Source organism: Lynx canadensis, chromosome D2 (genome assembly GCF_007474595.2).
Source record: "Lynx canadensis isolate LIC74 chromosome D2, mLynCan4.pri.v2, whole genome shotgun sequence".
NCBI classification, from domain to species: domain Eukaryota; kingdom Metazoa; phylum Chordata; class Mammalia; order Carnivora; family Felidae; genus Lynx; species Lynx canadensis.
In genome coordinates, this window is record NC_044313.2 from 27,467,185 (window position 1) to 27,494,976 (window position 27,792).

General features: G+C 50.7%; 1 protein-coding gene across 1 annotated transcript in view; it reads left to right on the forward strand.

The window, feature by feature from the left end:
- FBXW4 (F-box and WD repeat domain containing 4) overlaps positions 1-27,792 on the forward strand; it is an 80,633-nt gene that overhangs the window by 46,018 nt on the left and 6,823 nt on the right. The window contains exon 6 of the mRNA XM_030334105.2: positions 22,124-22,189. Within this exon, the coding sequence (XP_030189965.1) occupies positions 22,124-22,189 (66 nt within the window). The remainder of the gene's footprint in view (positions 1-22,123; positions 22,190-27,792) is intronic.

Sequence of the window (27,792 nt, forward strand, 5' to 3'; positions counted from 1 at the left end):
TCCCAGCTCTGTGTGTGTCTGTCACCTGTCTCTGAGTCTGTGTGTCTGAAAGGGTGTGTCAGGATGGCAGGCAGATTCCTTGGTCTCTGGGTGTGTTTCCTGGCCATGCGAGAACAACCTCTCCTGAAGTGATACCTGTGGGATCCTCTGCCTTTTGCTCTCATTGCTTTTTGTTGATGTCACTGCTTCTCCTGGGACCCCATCGCCTCAAAAAGGCACCTCAGCATAAGTGATTCTTATGTGGATTCTTAAAGCCACTGGCTTCCTCTGTTTTCTTTCCCCTGGAGCCTGGAGGAGGGGCTGGGAGGGTCAGTGAGTTTCTGGCAGTCACCTTGTATCCTGAAGCTCCATCCTCCCTCTAGCTTATCTTTTGCCCAGGCTTCTTGAAGTTCTTCTGTGAATTCTCCTCCTATTGGTGGCAGCGAGCAAGGAAATGCTTTCTGGAAGGAGCCATGTGCTTCTCAAGCATGTCACAGCAGGTGGTTGTGGGCGCATGGGAGAACGCAGAACCTGCACAGAGAAGGCGGCGGGAGCCGTCCGGTTGGCAGAGGGCCGAGGCCTGGGCAGGTTGCAGCCGACCGGAGGCTTCTGAGCAGTTTATCATCAGGGTGGAAACTCCTTGGCTTTTCAATGGAGGGAGCAGAATGCTGGGTGGCGGTGGGTGGGGGGAGGCTGGTTTTCTCTAGAGACCTTTGACTTGAGGGTATTTCCAGTCAGCAGCTAACAGGGTTCGGTACTTGGCACAGGCACAGTGTAGCAATGAAAGCCTCAAGTGAGGGGGCCACCCAGCCAGTCATTTAGGAGCCCACACTACTGTCAACTGTGTCTGCAAACTTGTAATGCTGCCTTTCATTCTTCTAGAAGATTGGTATCCCATCCCAAGTGGCTTAGTGAGAAAGACAGGAAACTTCTAATCAAAGCAGCTTCTTGGTATCCTAATGTTTTTCCCAAAAGAAAAATCCATGCTTTTTATAGTTTGTGATTCCAAAAATGCATGACAAAAACACACCACCAGAAAATCCCTGTCTCAAAGCAAGCAGTAGGGGTGTGGCGTGAGTGGGTTGGGCTAAACCTGAGGAAGTAGGTGGGCTGTGAAGGCAGCTGCTTCGGGAAGGGCTCCCGGGGCCGGTGTCTCCTGAGAGGCGAGGTGAAAACCTCTCCTAGGCCAGACAGCCATGAGAATAGTCCTTCCCCTCACGCTCTAAGGTGGCTGGGCCAGGGAAGGTCTAGAGTCCGTGTTCGGAGGCCCAGTGGAAGGGAGCTAACAGAGGCCGAATGACCTGTCGGTGAGACTCCAATCCTAGAGATAACAAGGAAACGGGCTACGGTCACTGGCATCTCCTGCACACATTGTAGGGGCCTTGCCTAAGCCTGTGGCCAGGAGGGTGTGATTCTTGGGAACGAGTGGGTTCTGGCAGCCCCTGGTGTCAGGCCTCTGTTTGAAAGCCATGCATGTTTGTGACTGGCAGGACAGCATGGCTCTGTGTGGACCCAGGGGGTTTTGTGGTGGGACTGAGGCCATACTGTACCTCCTCCCTAAGCACCCCCAACCAAGAGGTAAAAAACGCCCCTCGAGACCTCTTGGGACCCAACGCTAGATCCACTGGGACTCGCAGTCTCAGAAGAGGGATGATAATGCTAGGTGTGGTGGGATTGCTGTTGGCTGTTAATGATCTGAATCCTGGGTTTGAAATTAATTGGATTGCAGAAGCAACTTCCTTTTATTATTTTTTCAAACCAACTAAATACCCCAAAACCAAAATTTAAAACCCCCGAACCTTTCATCCTTTTCCCTTTCCCTGTGGCTTTATTTGCTGGGTAGTGAAAAGTGCTTTCCCCAGCCTCCTTTGGGTTGCTATGCTGAACAAAGTGAGAAACCCGGGGAAGGAGGAAGCTGGTGCCAAAAGGGCTGGCCTCTGCCTCCCCAGCTCTGCGTCCCCTGGCCTGCCCCAGCCGCCTCACCGTCTGGGCCGCAGCCCAGGCAAGCAAAGGCGCCTTGACCAACAACAAGCCCCAGCTTTGTTGCGCCTGTGGGGGAACTGCTTTCTGGAGCCCAGGGATCTCCTCTGAGAACCACCTGTGCCTCCCAGCCTCCTGCCTGGCCTGGGCCTTCTGGCACAGGAGCCCCCGCATTCCAGCCAGCAGGCTGATGGTAGAGTGAGGGGCGGGAGAGGATGAAGGGGACTGTGGTCAGTTTGAGGGGGCACAAATTCCAGTCTGTCCCTTTAGGGCTCCTGGTTGGCTCAAGATCTCCTGTGGCCCTGGCCAGGTTAAATTTGTCCTGTCTGTCATCAGCACTGACAGCAACTTTCTGAAGTAGTCTGCAGAATAGGGATAGGGAATCCACGGTCTCTTGTCTTACCTAGTTCTTGGTGCTTTGGGAGGGGAGTGACAGAGTTTCCCCTTACAGGCCATTTCTTGTTCAGGAGTCCTTAGTGCACTCTCTTGCCCAGCCAGTGATGATAATGATGCCAGCTAAATGTGCTGGACACTTTATAGCTCATTGAACCCCCCAGACTGTTACTATCACCAGCGTCAGTTTACAAAGAAGGAAACGAGGCCCAAGAGAGCTTAATTAACATGCCCAAGTCAAATCTGGTAATCGAGGCAATCAGGGTTTGAGCCCTGGCATCAGATTCCAGAGTTCATACTTTTGTTTAAGAAAGTTTATTTGTTTTTGAGAGAGAGAGGGAATGTGAGCGGGCGAGGGGCAGAGAGAAGACAGGGAGAGAGAGAGAATCCTAAGTGGGCTCCGCACTGTCCATAGAGCCTGACAAGGGGCTCGATCTCACGAACCATGAGATCATGACCTGAGGTAATATCAGGAGACTGACACTCAACCAACAGAGCCACCCAAGCGCTCCCAGAGCTCATGACTTTTAACTACTGTGCTACACTGTCTGCCTTCGCAACCCGTGGGGATCTCACTCACATTTGGAATTAGAACTTGTTGATGGTCTTGAATTGCTTCTAATTTTTTTTGTAATGTTAATTGAAGACCTCACTCTCTGGCCAGACCTTAAGCTGCCTAAAGGCAGGCAGGCCCGTGTGAGTTGTTTTTCCTGAACACCTTGGCACCTGTAGCACAGGGCTGGCTTAGGTGCCTTCAGGTGCTTGTTGAAGGAACGAGGCTTCCTGTTGCTGCCTCCAGTTCAGGAATTGCCCAAGCGAGGCATTGTTTGATGAAAGGGCCGGTGAGTCCCAGAGCAAGAGCTCCCCTCTGTGGGGAGAGGGGGGCCCATGTAGGTGGGGCACAGGACGGGGGAACATGCAGGAGAAGATGGCAAGACAGAATCGAGGCCAGATGTGGCTGGGGCCAAGCCAGCTGTTCTGAGCAACAAGGTCGCTTGTCCCCTGCTGTTGGTCTGGACTGCTCCCAGAGGGAAGAGGCTCTTTGAGGAGTGGTGGGGTGTAATGGGAAGGTCTGCGTTCATGTCTCTGAACTCTGGGTGTTTGGACTAACCACCCTTTGTAGACTCTTCTGTAGAGAATCACTTTGAACCTTTGCTGCAGGGCCTGAGGGTGGGAATACTAGTTCCTACCAGCCCAGGCCAGTGGAGGAGCAGGGTGACCATAGCATGACACTGTAATAGCACTGGGGGCTAGATCTTGATGTTGGATAAACACGCACAACATCTGACCCGACCATACCCTATAAGCCATCTGCTAAACTGTCCCAACTGCCCCCAGCTGTGGCTGCCCCTGAATAGAGTTCACCTGGGCTCTCAGACTCCATTATGTATGGCGACGGTGGTCAATGCCGGCATGCTCTGCATTGGGAGTGCAGCCGGGAGGCAGGGCTGCACAGAAAGGTGTGTGCCGTGGGTGGTTCAGCCTCGTTCGTCTTCACCGGTCCTGGGTCCCACTGGGTTGCAGTATTAGTAGTGGAGTAGAGTCCTGGAGAGGATATGCTTCTGGGGTGTGCAGGCAGGGCTCTGAAGGTCTGAGTCCAAGGCAGAACGTTTAGAGGCCACAGGGACAGGGCTCCCCCTATCCCCTACTTCTTCTTAAATGAATAGCCCTCCCACCTGCTGCCCCATTTCCTGTTTTATAAATCTATCAGAGATGCTACTTCACACGTTTTCTGTTGCCTTTTTAAAAAAGGTAGCAAACCTTGTTCTGTTCCCTCCTTTTACAGGCAAGAAATGTGAGGTCCCGGGAGGTTGCAGGCTTGCTGGAGGTGAGCCGGCCTGTGAGCAGCCAAGCTGGCACTGAACGCTGGCCTCCCGCGTCCCAGCTCCTGGACCTTCCCACGTGCCACAGCGATGCCTGCCTTGGTGCCTGCCCTGGCCTGTGTTCTGGGCATTCTCACCTGGCAACAGCCTCACCTCCTCATTGTCTCTCTCACCCGGGCACAGCTCATCTGTCAACCAGCCTTTCTGTTTCTGGTTCTCATTTTTTCACTCTTTCAAGAACTACTTCTTTCTCTCCTGGCTCCGGATCAAGGCTCTCTGAAGGGCTGGTCATGAGAGGCCTGCAGGCCTTGCTGCTGCTGGCCGGGTGGTCATTTCCACTGCTGGAGCCCACATTTCTGGCCTTGGGACACCTCAGCGCTGACCCCAGATAAGCCCTGGGCTGCCTTCATTTTGTGCCTCTCTAGCCTCAAAGCCAGCCCCGAGCAGAGGGGCTGTGCTTCCTCTGCTTAGCTGGGTGGTAGGGGCTGCTGTGGCAGCACCAATAGACCTAAGTGTCTGAGGAGCCATGAGTCCCCCTGTCTTGGCCCCAGGAGAGTCTCTTTCCCTAAAGCTCCCCTACTCAGAGGTGTCCATGAAGGCCCAAACTGAAACGTGAGCTCCAGCCCCGGGCCCTTTGGAGACAGACAGACAGACACAGCACTGTAGCCCTCCAGCCTCCCTCATTCCTGCCCAGCTCAGTCTACCACCCTTTCCCTGTTCTTTGCATCATAAACACAGGTCCTTGGTGCTAGGTAAAGGCCAACAGTATCGTCTTGCTTGCCTCCACCTCCTAGAAAGCTATCTGGGGCCACTGGCTCTGACTGGAAGACTCAGATTGGGTAGGTGATGGTGTAGGTCCCTCATCCAGGCCCCAGTCCCAGCTGCCCCCACCAGCTCTGGTCTAGCTCACCATGGGGCCCGATTCAGAGGCCTCTTTTGTTTGACTTGCACAGAGCAGCCTGGCTCACCATTCCCACATGCCGAAGTTTCCCTACCATTCACTGGGAAGGCTGAAAAGCCCTCAGCTAATTGCGTTGGGCTGAAAATTACCACTTCCCTGTGTTCCCCTGCTGCTGAGGACATTTGTGTCACTGCTGTATTTAGGGGGAACAAAGGCCCCCTGTGGGGAGAGCCCAGGTACGAATGTGGGATGGGGGGAGTAATTGCAGTCTCTCCAGGTGAAAGCCCCTGTTAAACTTCAGTAAGTCAATTAGGCTTTGGGGTGGGGGGAGGGCAGAGACCCCCATGATAAACTGTTCCCACCAAGCAATTAAAGAAAATCATTTTAGCTTTGAGGAGAGAAACTGCTTATTAGAAATTTTGTGGGACCCCCCCCTTCCCTATCCCTGCCCCCACCTTGGGATGAAACAACAAAACGCCTTCCTCAATAGAAGTGTCTCTCCTCCTCCTACTCATTGTGTGGCCTGAAAGCGCTTACCGTGGGAGGGCAGAGGGAGGAACACAGGCCAAAGGGGGGGAGAAAAATGGCAGGGGCTTAACACCTGGGCTGGCTAAAAATCACAACTGCCCCACAAGACTGGGTAGAGACTCCTGCAGGCACAGTGCTTACCCAGGTTGTGTGGCGGGGTATAGTGTGTGGGACAGGAATGTGTCCATGGACCTGCTCTCCTGTCCTCGTCAGGAGTGGAAACAAGTAGTGGCAGTGGGGGGATCTGTGTATGTGTGTGGCACCGTGGGTGCCCCCTTACCAAAGGGAGCAAACACAGGCTGTGTGTGTGCATGTGTGTGCTTACGTGTTCCTTCTCAGCAAAGGGTGGCAAGGCTAAGACAACCCAGCTGGGCATGCACCTCTTCCCAAGGCTGTGACTGGGCCCATGTTCTCTCTCCTCCCAGGAGCCAAATACCAGCACCTGGGAGTTGAGCCATAGCATAGCTTTCCGCCCTGGACAGTAGGCAACTGAGGGCTGAATGGCTAGCAGCCATCTGCTGGCCCTGGGCTAGGGATGGGCTGGGGGGAGTGATGGATATACATGCTAATCACCGTGTTCTTCCCAATGTTGCTTGGGTGGGGGCCGGGAGAGGTGTGGAGACTCAGCAGGAAAGAAACCAGTGGCTTGGCACGTGCTTTCTTGGTATCTAACTTGGCTGATGTAGCTTATGGCGGAAGTCTCCAGTTGGCAACCTCCCCCACCCCCGATTTCTGATGAGAAACACAAGGTAGAAAGACCAGGTGATCTCATCTGGGGAAGATGGTGGGGAGGGCGGTAGACTTTTGAAGTTGATAATTTGGTGATTTACAAGTGCTGATACACGTGTGTAGCCACAGATCACAGGTAGCATAGGTACCACACGCTGCCCTGCCCCACATCTTGGTACTTCAAGGAGGGCCTGGTGGCGCTGATGGTGGGCATGGCATGGAGTCAGGTACTGCCCTGGCTTCGGCGCTTCCCTGTGGCTCATGATTATTATTATTGGAACATGATTCCAATGTTCCAAAGAGGTGAAATTAAACATCGTGGGGTTGACTTTTCCCAGAAAACAAGTATGCCAAGTTATTTGCCTACCAAGGGGCCTTAGGAGGTAGAATTTGGTGCCTACAGGCTGGCAGTGGGGAAGTGAGGGCTGTTGACAAAGTCCTGAGCAGGAGCATGGAGGTGAGGTTTTATGGAGAACAAGGGCTGGTTAGATTTTGGGGGTCTTGGGGAGGGTGTGGAAGAGCTCGGAGAGCAGAAGGAATGATGGGCTCCACATGGTGGCTGCCTGTAAGGAGATGCATCTTCAGAGGAACATGAAGCTCAAATACACGTCCTGTTTCGCTTCAGATTTTTTGTATGTATGTATAGGTATGTACAAGCCCACACACAGGTGTCTATTTACATAATATATAGTGATGTGTTTGTAGAGTTTTTACATAACCGATGATCTCGTTTATTATTTTACGCTCCAGAATGTGGTTTTCCGTGATTGGGCCTTGGTTTCTTCATACCTAGTTTCCGATTTATGACTTTATATGGCTTTCTGACCTAGGTCCAGGTTCATTAAAGAGAGTGTGAGGTTTTGGGGGGACTGCTTGAGGTACGCATGCCATTGTTTTATTTCTGGTCTTAGCTTTTGAAGAAAAAGAAACTTTTGCCTGCTATGTGTGCATTTCCCATTTGGTTCCTCCACTGTTTTGTGTGTCACTCAAAGGGGTCCAGCAGTGGGATATTTGAGTTTGCTCATCCGGCTGGAGTTTTTTCCACTGGGTTTGGGGGCCATTAGTTTTGAGTTGGGGTTGGGGGGGGAATGATAAAAGGAGCTGCAGCAAAGGGGTTGCTTGGGGTTATAAAGTTTTACGTGTGTGTGTGTATTTTCAAATGTTTAATTCTGAAAACTCTCAAACACAAAGAGAAAATAATAGAATTAACTTCCACGTCCTTATCTCCATCTTACCAATTGTTCTGGGTGCTTCTTTAATTCAGGTCAGATGGGTGCTGGGATCACATCTCTAAATGGCCACCCCGAGGGAGCTGGCACTCCAGGGGTCCCAGGCGCTGTCCCGTCAGAGGTGTCTTCTGGCCGAACTTGTGCTCTCCTTGGATAATCCAGTCCCTCAAGCACACCTTTATTATCTGTTTTGTTTTTTTGTTTGGTTTTTAGTAAGTTCTACGTACAACATGGGGTTTGAACTCATGACCCGGAGGTCAAGAGCAGCAGGCTCTATTTGACTGAGCCAGCCAGGCACCCTTATTATGTGCTCTTGTCCGGCCTGCCTCCCTCCCCGTTGCTGGGAGGGGGAGAGTAGATTTTTTTCCCTGGCCCTCTCCTCGGACCTTGGGGGAAGAGAGCGCTTCAGCCCCTGTTGAAGTTGCTGGCCAGCCTGTGCTGCCCTGTTCCATCTGCTCTCCTCGTAGACACACCAGCTCTTGATTTCGCGGCTGAGGTGTCCTCAGCCAGGCCTCAAGGTGTCCAGTAGGTGCCTGGCAAAGCCTGTTGCGCATCTGTCAGTGAAGAGTATTCAAATGGGGGAGAAGCTGGCAGCTACGGAACAGAGGCTATGGCGGGGTCAGGACCGATTGGTTGTAAGCAACAGAAATCAAATCCACACTAACTTAAATAAAACTGGGAATGTTTGGTTCATGAAATCCAAGGGTAAGGCTGAACAGCCAAGCCCCAGGGGAGCACAGATACAGGGGACTCAGGAGTAGCTAGACCCAGGGGCCACACTGCTGCCAGAACTTTATCCTTTTGGGGTGCTTGGCTTTGTTTCTTCCCGGACTTCCACTCCTTTCTTCTCCCTAGCTTACCAGCTTATTCTGGAGGCTGCCAAGAGCCCCTGAATTTAACGACTCCTAGTTTAAGTTCATGGTGAGTGACTGGCTTCCAAAAATCCCAGCTCAGAGACTCCTTGGCCCAGCTTGGGTTAGTTGCCCGCCCCTTGATCCGTTAAGGGTGGCTGAGGAGGGAGAATGTGTAAGAACATGGGAAGTTGCTCAGGAGTCATATGTGTGGAAGGAGGTTGTAGGGCTGACAAACAATAGGTGTCTACTATTTTCATAAAGGCCAAACTATGCTGTGACATCCAGCCCCGAAGTGTCTGTGTGAATGGCATCAGTATGTGGGTCGTGACTGAGCTCACAGCCTTGGCTACTGGCTCTTAAAGTCAGAATATGGAGAGAACTGTCAAACTGGAGCCTCTTACCTCCTCTTCCTCACATTATTACTGGTCTTCTGATGAGCGATTCCTCCTTTCTAGCTGTTAATGGTGTCCTTACAAAAACCACTTTCCTAAAGTGACCTGCACAGGAGGAAGGACCCGGCTACAGACACATGAGGTTGGACACATGAACAGTGAGCGGCTCAGCCAGTGGGGCAGAGAGAGTCTAGAGCCGGGTCCTGGGATGGCACAGGCCTGACCTGGCCAAGCCTCCTCCAGACAGAAACAACTAGCAGGAGGCCCGAATGACCCTCAAGGAGTACAGTTTACCTCACGGAATAGAATGGAAGACAGACTCCTGCCTCTTCCCTCCTTAGTGCCATTGTCAAGAGGGCAGGGAATCTTGGGGAGGAGCAAAGTTCAGGTCAACATGCCTGGTGCTGCTAGCTAATCTGGGAACAGGGAGGTTCCTTGGAACTTCACTTTCCTGGAAAGCCCTGTAGTGGAAGTCTTGCAGGAAGGGACCTTGGTACCCTTACTTTTCTACTGTCTCTCACTCTGGTTATTCACTTCCCTCCATAATGTAAGCCTCAGTCTGTATGGCAAAAGAGAGGACTCTGGGGCCCTTGTCTCCTGTCACGGGGAAGGAATGGACACGAGTCACTGGTTGGCTTTGCACACCAAGGTCTGCTCCTGGCCCTCCTCTGTAAGGGAGCCCTTCTTTCTTGAGGGAGAGTCTCTGCCTGCTGTGCACACAGACACCTCGTCCTCTCCTTTCCTCTTGTCATGAGTCCTACTTCTGAAGCCTTGCTGTGCATAATTTATGATGCATAGCAGGCCCTACTGACCTGTCGATCTGCATGACACCCCCTTCCTTCTCCTCAACTCCACCCACCCCTGCCCGGTAGCCTTCAGGGTAATGGCGGAATGTGCCACAGCAATCAGACAAGGTTGAGGAGTTTAGAGTTTCACCTCTCCTTCTCCTATCTTGTATTTATTTATTTATTTATTTGAGTGGGGGAGGGGCAGAGAGAGAGGGAACGGAGGATCCAAAGCAGGCTCTGAGCTCAGCACAGAGCCCGATGCAGGGCTTGAACCCATGAACTGCAAGATCATGACCTGAGCCGAAGTCAGACACTCAGCTGACTGAGCCACCCAAGTGCCCCACTCCTGTCTTGTTTTGATGAAAGGCAAGAGGTCCAGGGATGTGGTTGGTGGCAGTGAATCCACAGGTCGACATTAACACCCTCTGCCTCTCTGGTTTTAGTTTGCTGGATGTCACTGTGGGACTCTTTCATTGGTGGGTCATTAGGGCCTCTCTTTAAGCCTTGCTAGAGTTATGAGGCCACTGGATGAGGAAAGGCCACACGGTCCTGTGGTGGGTTGTGTGTATGGGCTTCCCTGACCTTTGTTTTATCAGAAAGAACCTGAGAAGGTCTTAATTGTGCTTTGATGTTTGTCACATGAAAAAGACTGCCTCTCATTCGTGCTTGTGGAACATTGAGAATAAAAATAAGATCCACATCAATTTCTTAGGGACTCCATTGCTGGGCCTAAATATGACAGTGGGTTGGGGATAGAAGGTCTTAGGATCATAGGTCACATAGGTTTCTCTTTGACCTGACCTTCTCTTCTTCTCTGTTGGTGTTATAAACACTTAATGCGCCTGCCAATATCTGGATCAGCTCTGAGTTTCAAGGGCCTTCTATGGCTTGTTAATGTGGGTATGTTTAGAAAGAATCAGATTTTAAAATAAACATGTTGAGTTTATGTCCGGCGTATCTGTGCAGTCTCTGGGCAAGCTCTGCTCTCCTGTCTGTGGAGCCCCTGTTCATCCTAATGGTTCTCATCGTCCTCCCACCTCATGCCCCTCTTCAAATGCCAGCCACTCACGTTCCTCAGCAAACCCGAACAAACACCAGATCTGGTCTGGCCTCAGTCTCCCCCATGATCACCAGACCATGTGGGCCACCCATGTCCAGAAGAAGGCATTAGCAGCCTGGTAGCCCAGGCCTTGGGCCTAACCACTACCTTGATGCCAAAATGGGCCGCCTAAAAGGAAAAAGTGATATGTTTTGAAATTGGACATCTGTTGTGTGCTTTAGGCTTAGCTGGTCATAGCAGCAACAGTTATTTGAGTACCCACTCCATGCAGGGCACTGCTGGGGGGTCAGCCATGGCCTTGGCCTCTGATGGGCCCCCAGTGGAGTGCAGAAGCTTGTCATTGACTTCTTTATAGAGAGAGTGGTCAGGATGCAGGAGTTTAGAGGAAAGGTTCTATAAGAGCAGGGGTGAAATTATGAAATTCTCATAGGCAAACTGTTCCCAGGACTTAACTGCTCAGAAGGCCTCCAGGTGAAAGGTCTGGGTCAGAGGGTGCCAGCCAGGTCCGGGATGGGGCCAAGAGACACTGACTGCAGTTTGTGGCAAATGCGGAGTTGCTCAGAATTCAGTGTGCCACCGATAGACCTCCCATCTTCCAGGCAACTTGAAAATGAATATTCTTACTACCATCTTCCTTTTAATTCCTCATTTTCTCTTGTTTTGTTTTTACATAAGTAGTAGAGAAATATGTTCCGGTTGTAAAAAGTTCAAACACTAAAATACATAAAACATAAAATAAAAAGTCCTCTTCGGTTTCCAGCAGCCCATCCCCCCCCCCCACTCCTTTTTATAGGAAGTCTGGTATGTGTCACTCCACATCTTTTATTTGGAGCAAATAGATCATATAATTTAATGGTATATGTATGTATGTGTGTATGGACACACGCACACGCACACACATAGAGTTTTACTTTGTTTTGGGCTCATCATGCATTTGTTCTACAACTTGAATTCTTCCTCTGTCCATGTGGTTCACCAGGCCTTTGCTGGGAGAACACACAACTTTAGCACATTCCCACGGCCGCATTCTAGTTCACACTAATATGCGTGCCCCATAGCACATCCTGCTATTGATGGACGCTTGGGTGGTTCCTCGTGGTTTGTTATTATAAACAATGCCTGAGACAACACCTGTGTATTTGCCTGTTTGTGCATATGGTTAGGGGTTTTTCTAGGAAAGATCTTCAGAAAGACTTGCTGGATTGAGGGGTAAGTGCATGTAAAAGTTCTTAGATGCCGTCAAATTGCCCTCCAGTTAGGACAGTGTTGGTATATAGATACCCATGAACGATGGGTACAAGTACCTATTTCCTCTTAGACTTGTCTGTAGTAGGTAAGAAGAGGTTTTTGTTGTTGTTGTTTTTAAAGAAAATTTTTGCTTCTCTGTTGGGTAAAAAATTACCTCATTTGGGGAGTGGTTATAGAAGAGTGACTATAGTATGAGCTGGACTCGGGCCCACCTGGCTGGGGTCATGTTATGAGCCCCCCACATGCTAGTAGTGTGACCTTGGTGCATCATGGATCCCCTCTGTTCTTTAATTTTCTCACCTGTGAAAGGGGAATGGTACTGGTAGTTCTTACCTCATAGTAACTGTGAAAAAAACTTTTTCAAAAAGACACTTTTTCTTATGGAAAATTTCAAAATATACAGAGGTACAATAATTTCCAACTCTTGGCCACTCCTGCTTCTTCAGTACTCCCCACACTCTCCCTTCCTTAGTTTTCTGAAGCAAACATCAAGCATAGAAATACATATTTCGATGTGTATTCTGAAAGATGGTGATGCTTTAAAAATTTAATTACTATTATTTTATCCGGAAAACTATCATCAAATACACAGGAATGTTTTAAGGGTTAAATGAACAAATATATCATATAATGTGCTTGGAACAGTACCCGGTCCTCAGTGAACGGCAGGAAGTGCTCTCAGTGTATGTAGCAACGTTCGTCGTTGGTCTAACTTGTAATTCTTTGGTTACTCGGAGGTTTAACATTATGTCATGTTTTCTTGGCCATGAGTATTTTTTCCATAAATAATTTCTTTTTTTTAAAAATTTTTTTTCAACGTTTATTTATTTTTGGGACAGAGAGAGACAGAGCATGAACGGGGGAGGGGCAGAGAGAGAGGGAGACACAGAATCGGAAACAGGCTCCAGGCTCTGAGCCATCAGCCCAGAGCCTGACGCGGGGCTCGAACTCCCGGACCGCGAGATCGTGACCTGGCTGAAGTCGGACGCTTAACCGACTGCGCCACCCAGGCGCCCCTCCATAAATAATTTCTTAAAGATTTTTGCTCATTAATCTACCTGTTCTGGTGATTTATAAGATTTCTTTATATGTTCTGGGTATGAACATTTTGACTGTTAGGAATACTTGGTAATTCCTTTCAGCTGATGTTTACAGCATCTTTTGTGTGGACGTTTGGCTGTTTGGGGAGGAGTTCTGTCATCTTTACCTTTACGGTTTCATCTGAAGAATGTCTTTCCCACTCCAAGATGGTAAAAGTATCTTCCTGCCTTTCCTTGTGATACTTCTATGGTCTTTCATGTAGTTTTGAAAAATGTTTATCTCCTTCATCCGAGTGGAATTGAGGTCTGCTCTGAGGTAGTGCTCTAGTTTTTTTGTTGTTGTTGTTATTTTTAATGTTTATTTATTTTTGAGAGACAGAAAGCATGCATAAGAGCAGGGGACAGGTAGAGAGAGAGAGAGGGAGAGAGAGAATCCCAAGCAGGCTCTGTGCTGTCAGCACGAAGCCCAATGTGGGACTCGATTTCCTGAACTGTGAGATTATGACCTGAACAGAAATCAAGAGTTGGACGCATCTCCAACTGAACCAGCCGGGTGCCCCGAGTTTAGTATTGTTTCCAAACGTGTACCCTGTGGTGTCTCTACCCTTTAATGACTGGTTCACACTTAATCTGCTGCCTTTAAAAGTCACGTTTAGGATTTTCTAATTCCTTACGAATATATAGGTATGGCTTTGGATTCTTTATTCTAATCCATTGATCTATTTGTTCTAGCACAAACATCATACCGCAGCTTTAGAGTACGTTTGATACCTGGTAGAACAACTTTCTTCTTGGGGCGCCTGGCTGGCTCAGTCAGTGGCTCATGCAACTCTTGATCTCAGGGTTGTGGGTCTGAGCCCCGCATTGAGTGTAGAGGTTACTTAAGAATAAAATCTTTTTTTGGGGCGCCTGGGTGGCGCAGTCGGTTAAGCGTCCGACTTCAGCCAGGTCACGATCTCGCGGTCCGTGGGTTCGAGCCCCGCGTCAGGCTCTGGGCTGATGGCTCGGAGCCTGGAGCCTGTTTCCGATTCTGTGTCTCCCTCTCTCTCTGCCCCTCCCCCGTTCATGCTCTGTCTCTCTCTGTCCCAAAAATAAATAAAAACGTTGAAAAAAAAATTAAAAAAAAAAAAGAATAAAATCTTTTTAAAAACCCCCAAACTTCTATTGTTCTTGTAAAAATATTTCTTGGTTATTCTTGTACATTTCCACTTCCAGATGAATTTTAGAATCAATTGATTAAAAAATCTTGTTTGGATGGGACTATAGTGAATTTATGGATTAATTAAGGGAGAAGTAACAGTTTTATGATCTTGACACTTCCTATCCAGGAACACCGTAGATCTTTCTACTTTATTCAGCAATTCTATGTCCTTTAGTAAACCTTGATAGTTTTGTTTTGTTTTTGTTTTTTCATATGGGCCTGTCTTGCCTTTCGTTGGTGGTGTTTTTTGTTAGGTTTATCCTTGGCTATTTTACGGTTTTCTAATTTTTGTGTGAATGGATCTCTGGTTACATTTTGGTTGGTGATGGCTGGTATGTAATAATAGCAAACATCTGTAAACATTGTAATGTTTACAACAAGTCTATGCCTAGGTATCTTAATCATTTCTATTTAACAACATTTTTTTAACATTTTTGTTTATTTTTGAGAGATAGAAACAGAGTGTGTGGGAAGGGGGCAGAGAGAGAGGGAGACACAGAATCCAAAGCAGGCTCCAGGCTCTGAGCTGTCAGCACAGAGCCTGACATGGGGCTTGAACCCACAAACCGTGAGATCATGACCTGAGTCGAAGTTGGACGCTTAACCAACTGAGCCACCCAGGCGCCCCTAACTGTTTCTATTTTACAGAGAAAGAAACTGGGTTTTAGGTAAAATAATATCCAAGATCACATACTAATGAGGTGGTAGAACTAGGACCCCTAAGGCCGCACTCCATTTCCCTATTGCACAGGGCATGCTAACCCCACTATTCGTTGTGATAACTTAAAGAATTTTTAAAAAAAATGTTTGTCTATTTTTGAGAGAGTTGGAGTGCAAGTGGGGGAGGTGCAGAGAGAGAGGGAGACACAAAATCTGAAGCAGGATCCAGGCTTTGAGCTGTCAGCACAGAGCCTGGCGCGGGGCTCGAACTCATGACCTGTGAGATCATGACCTGAGCTGAAGTCAGACACTTAACCAACTGAGCCGCCCAGGCACCCCCGTTGTGATAACTTTTAGTTCAGTCTTTTGGATTTTCTCAGACAGTTATATTGTCTCCAAATAATGGCCATCTTGATCTCTTCTTTTCCAATGCCTCTTGTCAGACACACAGCGGTGTATTATGTCTTGTTTCTCAGTAAGTCTGACCCAGCCGACTTTTCCTTTTGCGCTGGAGCACATTGCCGTTTCTTCCTCTCACGATCAGATGGGGCAGCTCTTGTGTTTAGAGGCCGTGCAGATGGAAAGTAGAGCATAGAAGCTCTTCTCCCTGCAGCCCCCAGCACATCTTGTTAAACTCAGATTGTACAGTGAGTTCTTGTTTTTGGTATCCTTAATTTTTCCTCTGTCGTTAATTCTGTCCTTCCATTGTTCGCGTTTCTAAGTCTACTTATTGAGTGGAGTGAGTTCCTTTTCTGTCACCTGGGCCAGGATCATACATCCTTGGTCAGACTGAGCTTTTACCATTGGCGGCAAGTTTTTGAATAAAATTGAATATGAAAGATGGGAGGCATTTCCCAGCTGTTGGACTGCACTCATCCATGGCGCAGCGGCAAACTTGCTTTGTTGGAGTTTGTTAGAGTGGCAGTGGGAGTGTGAACACTGGAGCCCAGCCTCTGGGTGCTCTGTCTAGAGCCTGACCTTCTAGGTGGCCACTGGCACCATCCTGTCCCGATGCACGTGAGCTCAGAGAGGTTTGGGGTGTGTGTGTGTGTGTGTGTGTGTGTGTGTGTGTGTGTGTGTGTGACTGTGGGGGGTGTTCCAGGCCTCTGCCAGCTGTGGGAGTCAGGAGTTGGTCTTGCTCCCTGTTCACCAGTACCTAGTTGGGATAAAGAGGCCAGGGGAGGCCCTCACTTCTGATCTGGGCTTCCTGACTAACCTTGGGCTACTGGTCAGTCCCAAAGCTTCAGTCCGAGGTGTGTCAGGGCCACCGTGGCTGACACCTGCTCTAGCAGGAGGCTCACTGTTGGGTCCACCTGTTCTTGGCCATGGGTCTGTAGACAGGAGTGTCTGGTTATGTTGTGTTTTCCCTTACAAGGCATAAATAATGTTTTTTCCTGTAAAAAGTGGCACCTGCTTATTAAAGAAGATTGGAAAATAAAATTTTTTGCAGAGAGCCCAGCGTGGTGGGGGCTCGATCCCACGACCCTGGGATCGTGACCTGAGCCAAAACCAAGAGTTTGATGCTCAATGAACTGAGCCATCCAGGCACCCCTGAAAAATCAAATTTAAAAGAAAGAATTGCTAATTACTGCCCAGACATAATCACTTTCAGTGTCTTAGTATGTTTCTTTCCACGCTTTCCTTTTCTATCTCCAGGCTTTCAAAAAATAGTTGTACGAGGCTGTTTGTTCTCGACTTTTTTTCTTCTAATAATATCCTAAGACTGTTGCTTGTACTTTGGGAGCATTATTTTAGATGACTGTGTAATATTCCATTAAGTCGATGAGCCATCATTTATTTAACATATTTTTGGTCTTGACCCCTTGAAGGCCTCCTTTCTTTGTTAACCCATTTTGGTTCAATCATCCACGAAGCTGGCTAAAGTTCTTTTGAATTTATATTTTCTGTCTGCACCATTTCTTTGAGGTGACGGTATGCCAGTTGCTCTGTGAAATGGATCTTCTTTTTCTTTGCTTTAAACTTCACTCCTTCAAGCTTCGGCTAGGCACCTCGGTCTCCTTATCCTTTGGTTTGATGAACAACGTTGTATTTCCCTCCCCCTCCCCGACCGTACGGCTTTAGTTTCGGGCGCCCCCAGCCTTCATGGGCAGGCGCTGCCGTGGATGGTAGGCCCCACAGAGGGCTCCTGCTCCATCACTGATGTGACCCTCAGCTTTCTGGTCTGCATTCAGGAGGACGTGTCCCCAACTGCAGTGTGGGATGTTTGCTGGAGAGAAAACAAGATTTCTTGGCCTCTTTTTTTTTTCCTTCCCAGACACATATATTTCCCTTCCCCTTGGGTGGCCTGGGGTGCCCTGTGGGCTGGACCTTGGGAACTGGCTGCCTTATACTTTCACCTACCCCGGCCTGTGTCTGTCCCCTTCCCGACTTCTGTTGACCTCCTGTTCCCACCCCACTGGTCCCTCCCTCACCATGCTGTCCCTGCACTACTGCTCCTGGCCTCCCCTCAGCGAGTGAGTTTGTGTGACCTTCGCACTGCATTCAAGCTTCGGGACTTAGCCGCCGTAATGATGTCAGTGGCACAGGTTAGCAGATGGCGGCCGCAGCAATGAGACCTGACATGTTCTAATGACTCCCTCCTTTCCACCCTTGCCGGCCAAGCCGGTGGAGGGGCAGGGGTTTCCTTGAGGCATTTTAGGAGGGGGCCAAGGGAAATCGGGGGCCCCCAGGTGCCGATGAGGCCTGTGACCTTTGCTGCTATAATATCAGTGTTTCACAAGCAGGGCGGTTCGGGAGCCCACTTGCAGCCCATCAAAAATTGATTTAATTGCAATTTTTCCTCCAATTAGGAGCAGTGGAGCCTGACTAATTGGAGTAATAGAGAGTAATAAGGCTCAGATAAAAAGCCTTCCTCGGCGGCCTTTGTATCTCGTGTCAGTGCCTGTCAGAGGTCAGAGAGCTTGCATATTCTATTAGGCAGCCCGGCCTTCATTTGTACAAATTAGTTTACCCAACAGTAATTAAAATGCCAATGCGGGTTGAAGAGAACTGAATACACTTGATGGGCATGTTGGTGAATGATGTGACAGCTCTGGTGGCCTCCCTTGCCAAAGTGTGTCAGCCCCGGCTCGGAGGCGGCTGGGGCCTGGGCCAGCTGGGTGGCTCCAGGCCAGCCGCGGGGCACAGCTGCTAAGCACGCCACTTGTGCTGCCTCCTCAGAGCCACTCAGACTCTCCTTTCTTCTCCCGGGTGGGGCCATTTGTTCGGTTGTCCATTTGTTCACTCAACAAGGGTTGGAGTTTTCAGTGTGTGTCAGGCACTGTACGAGGTGCTGGGGAGAGAACGTACTGGGCAAGGGTAGGTTCAAATTCCAGCCCTACTAGTTCTCCCTGTGGGAGCCAGGGCAGGGTGCCTCAGTTTTCCCATCTGTAAAATAGGGAAAGTGGTACCTGTGCAGAGTTACAATGATTAGATGGGATGATGTTTGTGAAACCCTTCCTCAGAACCTGGCACATAGTAAGTGTTCAATAAATGACTGATGTAATTAAGAGGGCCTGAATGAAGGTAGAGGCAGCAGGACTCTATTTTTCACCCTGCTCATGCCTGAATAATTTTCCTTCCTCCCTTTCTCCTCTCATCTTTTTCTTGTTATTTTCTGTTCCTCAACTTGAGCACCTGAACCCCTAATTCTCCTGGCGTCTCTCTCTGATGTGGGACTCCCACGTCTGCTTCTTGGGCCTGATGATGATCTCTGTGGTGCCAGGTTTGCTTGAGCTCAGACCAGGGGGCCAGGAAGGTAGGTTGGGAACCTGGACAAGGTCTGGGGCAAGATGAGAAATTGGAGAGGGCTAGCTTCTGATCAGGGCTTTCTCATCCAAAAAGAGCAGAGTTTATAGAGTCAGAATGCCTCTTAGACCCTCAAGCTGAGAGCGTGGGTGTGTACTTGTGCAAGAGGGTGTGTGTGTGTGTGTGTGTGTGTGTGTGTGTGTGTGTGTATGTTGATATTAATTTGTAGGTACTGTTGGTACTTCTCATCTATTATCTGGTTGTGGTGCTTATGAGGGATTCCACTGCCAACCAACGATGTATGACTGTGTCGTGTATCATTCAGTCCAGTGATTTGGGAATTATTTCTTTAAGAAGCAGAGGGACCCCCTTCATAGCCCACATGACTAGCTTCCCCAGCCTGGTTGGCTGTGAGCTTGGAAGGCCCTTGCAGTCTGGTGCCACAGACTTGTGCTGAGTACCTCTTTTGGGCCAGGTGCTGTGCTGGGCACCAGAGGACACAGGAGTCCCCAGATGGTCCATGATCTCAAAGGGAAGATGGGGAAATAACCCCCCAAATGCCCTTTGTCCCGAGGGCAAGATCAAGTGTGGTAGGGACCTGGAGGAAGGGTGGTCATGTCACCTGAGGAGCCAGCAGCTTCTGCCTCTGTCTGTTCACAGGTTTGCCGTCCCCGTCCCTAGGATACCCCCGAGAAAGAGAGGGAGTGAGGGTGAAAGCCATTTGCATTTTCTTTTCTTTCTGGGGAGAGCTGGCTTTTTCAGTGACCGCAGACTCTAAGCGGAGATTGTAGCAAAGACCTTTTAATGGGTCAGACTCTGAGTCATCGCTTCGGAGGCGCCCCTGGCGGGGTGGTACCCATGTTCGCCGAGGGCATCTCCGAGCATTCCAGGAGAACCTTTGGCCCGCGTGGCACAGGGCCCGGCACAGGGAGGGCGTGGGGAGATCTGGTGCAGGACGACGGCGGGCTGGCACGCGTGGCGCGGGATGGCACTACGTGTGGGCGAGACGGCGTGGTGGAGGCCGAGCTCGTGGGGGCGGGAGGCCTCCTGGGGTGCACATCCCCCACCCCACCAGCCTCCATTTGGAGCACCTTTTCTGGTGGGGCTCCCAGGAAGCGGGCGAGTATGCGGAAGGAGTTCCTGAAAACTCGTAGAAGTTTGGCCGTCACTTCATTTCCCTTTCTGTGCAGTGGGAATAATCGCTTCTATTGGGAACTTGCTGTGTCATGTGAGGCATCCTTTGGGTGTCCCGGGACAGTGAGTTCCATCTCCTCCCACCCCTGCACCAGGTGTGTCCTGCATTCGGGCAGGCCTTTTAATCTTCTGACCTTGAACGTGGCTGGTCTGTGGCTCTTGCCTTCTGCTTTCTGAAGTCCACGGGAGCTGAGGGGTGAGGTGGGGAGCAAGTGTGGCCGCGTATAGGGAGGAACAGTGCGAGGTGTGCGGTGCTGTGCCCGCAGCCAGCTTCACCCTGAGTCCTGGCAGTCCCCACGGTCGGGGTGTGTGTCCTGGTGTGTGTGCCCAGCAGGACCTGGCTCCAAAGCTGCTTGACCGTTGCTTACAGGGTCCGTACTGAGTGTTCAATTTGATTATTCTCTTAGGTCCTCGTACGTGCTGGGGGGGGTGTCTCTCTCCTTCCCCCTCCTCCTCCCTGCACTGCATAGTTGGGCAAGGGAAGGGGGCAGCTTTTGGAAAGAAACATTTCTGGGCGTCGTGTCCAGACAATCATGAAAGGCCTTCGTGGGGTACGAAGGTGAGAGGCAGTCCTCCTGGGGGGAGATAGACCCGGCTGGTGACAGGGGGGCAGGAATGGAGGACGGGAGTCCCAGGAGCAGGTGTTGGCAGCCCCGCCCCAGCCTTCTGGGAGGTGCTCCAGATGCTTCCTCCCATCTCCCTCCCTCTCGACTTACTTGCTCACTGAGTCACACCTGTGGCCCATCCGAGGCCTCCTTGAGAGATGTCTGCGTCCGTGCTGGCGCGCCTCACCTGGCCCGCGCTCCTCGAAAGTCTGAAGAGCCCAATTGCCTGCTTGAATGCTTTCCAAGTGGCTATTATGTTTCCAACCCAAGGTAATTGGCTTTACCAGTTATTAATGGATTACCCTCGAGAGAAAAATGTTGAGGGGAGGGAGGTGAGGACAGCACCTCCTGGCTTTGTAGCTTGGGGCTTCAGTGTCCAGTGGCCGCTTTCCAGGCTGGGAGTCACTCGGGGCATGTTGGAGTGGCTGTTTTGGCACACCATTCCGGGTGAGCGGTTGCTGGCACTCTAGTGGGTCGAGAGGAGGCTGGGATGATGGAGCATGTCCCTAAGAAACTCTTGGCTTGAGGCATGGAAGCCCCAGGGTGGCTCGTGTGGCCTTTTTAATCAGCCTGGAGTCAAAACGCAGACACCTGCTCTGCCATTTTTATTGTAAATCGGTGGGTCGGCCAACGCCTGCCCCGACCTCTCCCCCATCGGCGACCGGCAGGCTGCCTCCCGCAGCCAAAGCCCCTGGCTTCTTCAGAGCCCTCTCTACAGAAATCTGTCCCCCCACTGACCCGCTTGGGACGAGAGAGCCACAGGTGCTGGGCAGGGCCAGGGAGGATGGGCTGCTGCCCCACACTGCTAAGGTGTCATTAATCTGTCTGCTCCCCCCACCCCCCAGCTCCAGACATGTAGGGACCTGCCCTTCCCTGCCCCAGGGCTCCCGAGTGACACAATCATTTTTGACTCTCTTGCTCATGGTTAGGTTTTTTTAGCCAGGCTTCCTGCAGGCTTCCCTCCCTCACCCCCACCAGCAAGTCCCCCACAAAGGTGGGGTCTGGCACGTAGGTCCCAGTTCCAGTCCCGGTGCTCCGGCCGGCCTGGCTCACCGTGCGGAACCTGCCCGCCAGCCTGGGGCCTCCACCTAAAATGAAACTCTGCAGATGGCACGTGTTGAACTTTCTAGGGGTTTAAGAGATCCTCTGGGAAATGGGGGGTGTCCTTGTCCTCTAAACTGCCTGCCTGCCCGCCGTCCCACTCCACGGCAGCCCCAGCAGCCTGGGCCTCCACTCTCTCTGCACCCTCACATCCCAGCACGTTACCCATCTCGTCTTCTCATGTGTAACTCGCTTTTGATGGTTCCCTCTGGTCAGTGTGGTGCCATCGTACCCGCCCTGCGCTTGCACATTACAGGTGCCCCCAGCTCTTAAAACTGTCAGTCGTGCCCCCCACCGCCCTTACCTCTGACCAGGGCATCCCCTTCCGGCACCCAGCAGCCTGTTCCCAGGAGACCATTTCTGCAGCCCGGCAGGCGTGCTCTGTCTTGACCTGAGGGCTGCACGTCTGGAGAAGTGCTTTCCTGGTGGGCAGAGACCACGAGACCCTTCTGAGTGGCGAGCTCAGCCGTCCTGAAACCTGGGGGCCCCTGGGAGGTCGTAGCCCTCAGCGCTCTTCCGGTCGTCTCCCTGCGGCCTCGGCCTTGGCCTCGGCCTCGGCCTCTCCGATGGCCCCGCAGCCATTTCTCTCATCCTGTCTCACCTCCGTGATCCCCCTTCTGCCACAGGCTCTGACAAGCCAGCCCTGACTCCACTCTCCTTTTGTTTGGCAGCTCTTTTGTGACAGGGACGGCCTGTTGTGGGCACTTCTCACCCCTAAGAATCTGGGACCTCAACAGGTAAGAGATTCCTGAGCCACCACGGCTTCCTATGGGGTGCGGCTAGAGCAGCCAGGGAGGCAAAGCAGAGAGCTGGCTGGGCCAGCCCGGGCTCCAGTGGGCCACCGAGTGGTCCAGGGGGAGGCTGGGAAGAACCCAGCGGCCCGACTCACTGGCAGCCTGCAAGGTGCGTGCTCTCTCCTGGCGTCGTGAGAGTTAGCCTGAGGAGACTGTTGGAAGTAATTTATAATAGGTCAGTAATTCCACTTAGAAATCAGGGTAACAACAATTTGGATTTACGATACTTTTTCTCTGAGGAGTGCCCGATTATGTGGCTACATAAAATCCCATCTATCCTTGGAGATGATTTTTCTAAAATAAAGAACTTTGGGAAGCGGCCTACAGAGCCATAAAAAGAATTACACAGAACAGTTAAAATAGGTCCAGGTTTTATTCACAACTCTCTGCCTTGGTAAGCTCAACACGTTCCCATCAGATTGTCTACCATTCTGTTGGATTTTTTTAAGCTTTTTATTTTGAAATAATTAGAGATTCATAGGAAGTTCCAAAAATAGGACAGCAAGGTACCTGTGTTACGTTAGATAATATAATAAATATAAATTTGATATCAATTATTTATAAGTAATTTCTATATTATATTATATTATATTATATTATATTATATTATATTATAATCAGAACCAGGAAATTGACATTGGTATAATCCACAGACCTTTATTCAGATTGCACTCATTTCTGTGTGTGTGTGTGTGTGTGTGGTTCTTTGCAATTTTATCCCATGTGTAGATTCACGTAACTACTACAACAGTTAGGATACAGAACTGGCGGATTCCCCACTTGCCCACGTACAGCCACACCATCTTCCTCCCCTGCCCTCTTAAACTCCCTCGTCTCTAACCTCTCGCAGCCACTTACGTGTTTTCCACCTCTTTACTTCTGGCAGCTTGGAGGTGTTATATAAGTGGAATACCTTTTGTGATTTGGTCCCCACCCCCGTTAACCCAGCATAGTTCTCATGAGAGCCATAGCACTCGTCCTATGTATCAATGGCGCCTTCCTTTTTATTGCTCAGTAGTATTCCCTGGTGTGGACGCCCCAAAGTTCTCTCCCACTGAACAGCATTCACCCACTGAAGGACATTTGGGTTATGTTCAATTTTTTGACTATTGCAAATTAAGCTCTCGTGAACATTTGCATATAATCTTTTGTGTGGACACGTTTTCATTTCTCTGGGATAAATGCCCCAGAGTCCAAGTGCCAGGTCATTTGGTAAGTGTGTGTTTAATTTTTTACCTGTCAAACTATTGTGAATATCTTTACCATTTTATAATCCAACTCCAGGGTATGAGAGATGTAGTTTCTTCCCATCCTTCACAGCATTTGGAATTGCCGCTCTTTCTTGTCTCAGCTATTCTAAGAGGTGTGGTATCTCGTGGCTTTAATTTGAATTTCCGTGAGAGCCAATGACATCTTTTCGTGTGTGTATTTGCCTTCTGTATGTTCTCTTTGGTGGAATCTCTGCTCATGTCTTTTGGCGATTTTATAATTGAACAGTTTGCTTTTTCATTGGTGAGTTTGGGGAGTTCTTTATATATTCTAGAAATGAATCCTTTGTCAGATATGTGGTTTGCCTCTATCTTTAAGTCTGGAGCTTGTCTTTTTATCCTCTTAACAGGATAAAAGACCAAAGTTTTACATTTTGATGGCGTCCAAATTATTTTTTTTTGTCAATTGTGCTTGTGGGGTCAAGTCTAAGACCGTCTGCACCTGGCCCCAGGTCCCGTGCTCTGGTTCAGCACCGTGATCTACAGCAGCAGCGAGGATGTTCTGTTCTTGTCTGTCTCCTGCCTCAGTGACTCTAGCATGTCTCCTTTCCTCTCTGTATCCCCAGGAAAGTGGTACCCATCTTTTTGCCCCCTGAAAAATCCGTTGTATTGTCAGTCTTTCCAAAAGATTTTTTCTTTAACACATGAGCTGTTTTAGTTAAATATGGTTTTTTCTACAACATTCTCTTAACGGTCATCCAACCACAGGGATAGGAAACTCGCAACTCTCCCAGACACCACATTACATCTTTGGAGAGCCCTGAGAGTTATCACACCTGTCCTTCATCGAGAGTTGACCTGCTTCCAGAGGCTATGATTCTAGGCAAGAAGCAAGTTGAACCTTGCCTCCGAAGACAGGGCTTTAAATATCTGAAAACTTTGGTCCTGTTTCTCCAGTGTCTTCTCTTTATCAGGCCGAAAGTCTGAGGCCCTTCTGCTGTTGCTTATACACATAGTACATCAGTTAGGGTGCTTTTGGCTGGAAGTATTGAGGGCCTACTTCAAAGTGGCTCCAACAATAAAGAGATTATTATTATCGTAAGTGACAAGGAGTCCCCAGGAGCTGGAAGCTTCGCTGGTTCCAGGATTGATGGGTGCAGTAGCTCAGCGAGAGGCTGAGGGCCCATCTTCTCAGCTTTCTGCTTTGCCCCCTCTGTCAACGTGGGTTTTGCCCTTATCCTCAGGCTTGTTCACAAAAGCTCTACCTGCTCATGAGGCAAAATACCCAGAGGGAAAAAGGAAGGAAGGAAGAGGACTTGTCCCTGCCCGGGTCTCTTTTTAAGATGGGGGGTCCTTTTATAGGAGCCCCCAAGCAGACTCCTCATATTGAGTGAGCCAAAAGTGTATTCCGTTGCTCACCCTGAACCAAACCGTGGCAAGGGAAATGGAATGACCAGTCAAGATTGACCTGGGTCTGGGGAAGAGCCCAGCCTCCCCCACGTGCATAGTGGCAAGGCGGATGGGAGCGGTGGGCACAGATTCAGATTTGGGTCAGCAAGAAAGTAAGTGAGGAATAGCTGGGAGGGTGACCCTACTGTGTGGGTCTCACACTCGTTTTAGGACCATTCTCACCTGAAAGTTTCTTGCATTTATCTGGTTGGATCCCTCTTGAAATGGGATGTTCGTAACTGAGTACTGAACGTGCCAGGTGTGAGATGATGAGTGGCAGGCGCTATCCCCTCCTTATTCTAGATCTTTTGCTTTTGTTAGTGTAGCTGATGGTCACATCATACTGTTGTCGGCACAGCTCAGCTAAAACTTCCAAGGGATCCTTTGTCCTGTAGCCTCTGGGACATTGGAGCTCCTGCAGTCTGTGAATGTCGTTCCGTGACTCCCCTGCCAAACTCCTGCCACCGGCAAACTTCTTGCTTCTGTGTGGGGCTGAGGCCAAGGAACCCCTCCTCTGGTGTGTGATGGGAGGCTGTGAGGAGCTACGGAGGGCACACAGGCTGTGTGGTCAGACAGACTTGGGTTCTCGAACTAACTCTGCCGCTTCTTAGCTCTGTGATATGGGTGGGGGGCACTCTGGGCCTCGGTTTCCACATCTGTAAATGAGATTTAATGATCTGTACTTAACAGAACTAGTATGAAACCAATTGTTTTATACAAGAGCCCATACGGTGCATGTCCCCCTCCCTTTCTTTTTCCTCCCCTGCGGCTGCCTTCCATAGTAGTACCTTAGAGTGTATAGACGCTCAGCTTTTTAATTCTCCAAATAACTGTGGCCTTGTGACCACTGGGGGCGGAGTGGTCCTGCTGACCTCATGGCCTAGAGAAGGCCCATGACAGGAAGTAAGGCTGCAGGTCACAAGATAGGTGTTTCTGCCGAAAAGTCCGTTTTCGTCCTGTAGCCGGACCTCGTGCCTGGCGACCTCACTGGCCTGCGCTCGGGGTGGCGAACGGGCCGGGGGTGGGGTGGGCGCACCACCGTGGCCCGGCTTTGTGTCAAAAGACGAGTAACCTTTGAGGGCCTCTTCTGCCTGGGGTTTCCTTGGTGGGGCTACTCCTGGGCACAGATTTATGGCCGGGATGTAGTTCTAAGCCACCAACTCCTTGAACGGCCCTCTCTTATGAAATCCCTAGTCGTCACTAACCCCAAACACTGGGTCTTTACAGAACCCGGGAAGAACCCGAGTGATCACAGGCACAGGACGGCTGCGGCCGGGATTCTGACCGGAGCCAGATGAGAAGCTGCCACTGCATCCCCTGGACAGCCTGTGGCAGGGCCGCCCTGGGCACCATGTGGCTTTGCCTTCTCACTGGCGCGCAGTCGCCCCTCCTCGCCACTGAGAGGAGCCGGCCGCGTTTCCATAGCCTTCTGGTTCCCAGGGGAGCCCGGAGGACTGAGTGGTGCGGGGCTCGGAGGAGAGATGCCCCGGTGGAGGCATCTGCTTTTGGTGGGAGGAAGTGGATGGACAGGGTGACTGTCTGTAGCTGTCTTTCCCAGAGAAGCCCAAGCAGATAATAAAGCCATGTAGAAAATAGGATTAAGGTAATGAACAGGCAGGACAGAGTTTGATCTTTCAATAACGCCAAAGCCTGACTGACAGGCCAATCTGGAAGGTGGGGCAGCACCGCCCGCAGGACTAGGTGGCGGGGCGCTGTGCGGGGCTGGGGGGATTCTTTGCTTTTAACCTGTCACCACTGAAACCTGAGGAGCACCGGGATTTTCTCTTTTATGTGTGTGCTGTGACTTGGGCGGGGGAAGGAGTGCTCCGAGCATCCCCCCTCTGGGGCCGCCCTCAGGATGATGGCGGGGGCTGGGACACAGCTGGGAGGTGGAGGTGCCCTGCTCCGCACGTCTGCTTCCTGCTGCCTCTCAGGTCCCCGCTATCCGGGAGCTTAGGCTGCTTCCCACAGTGCCTGGGGACCCCTTCAGAGTTACCCGGGCTCCCTCAGCCCTTCCTTTCATCAAGACCCCTCTGGACTCTGTTCTCCCTACGAGTTAGGGAGGGGGAGGTGTGGGCTGGAGCACACGGGCTCGAGGGCAGCCATGGCATACAGCCATCGTCTAGACGGCAAGGAGCTGGACTGTCCCTCTCCTTTCTTCTCTGCCTTTCTTTCTCCTGGAGTTGGGAACTGTGGGCCAGGCCCAAGGACAGGGAATTTCTAACCTGTCTAAACCAGGCAGAGAGAAAGATGGAGTTCTTGACCCAACTTGGAGGTGCCGGAGTGTTCCTGCTTCCAAGGGTAGGTGGTCTTTGGGCCCAGGTGCCGGCTCCAGGGGCTCCATCTTGACAGATAGTGTCAACAGCCAATCCCTGAAGTAACCTTCGCTAGGCCCTGTGATCCCATCAAGGCCTGAGGTACTAGGCCAAAGCCGTCCTGTTTCTGAGCCTGGTACTCTTTGCGTGCATTTGAGCAGAAACCTCGGCTAGGTCCCGGGGAAGGTGTTGTCTGTGCGGGGCGTACCTCACAGCTGCCGAGAGGCCTGGGAGGTCTGCCTGACCTGACATCTTATACACCCCTCCTCCCTAGGCTTCTTCTTGCTATGGGCTGTATGTTTCTGCCAAGGGCATCTGAGCTGGGTCTAGCACCAGGATGGAGAGGCCCGTGATCCCAGACCTGGACATATCCTAGTGGGTCCAGCCATAGTCCTGAGCCAGCCTCAGGACCACCGGGCAGGGAAGGGGCTAGGGGTGGGCTCTGGACCTGGCTACGCCTAGGGTGCTGAGGGTTCGAGTCCTCAGCTAGGCTCTGTGCTGCCCTGTATGCGTGTGATCATGCATGTGCCCCTGCGCACATCCCTTATCTCTCCTTCTGGCCAGGATCCTCCCT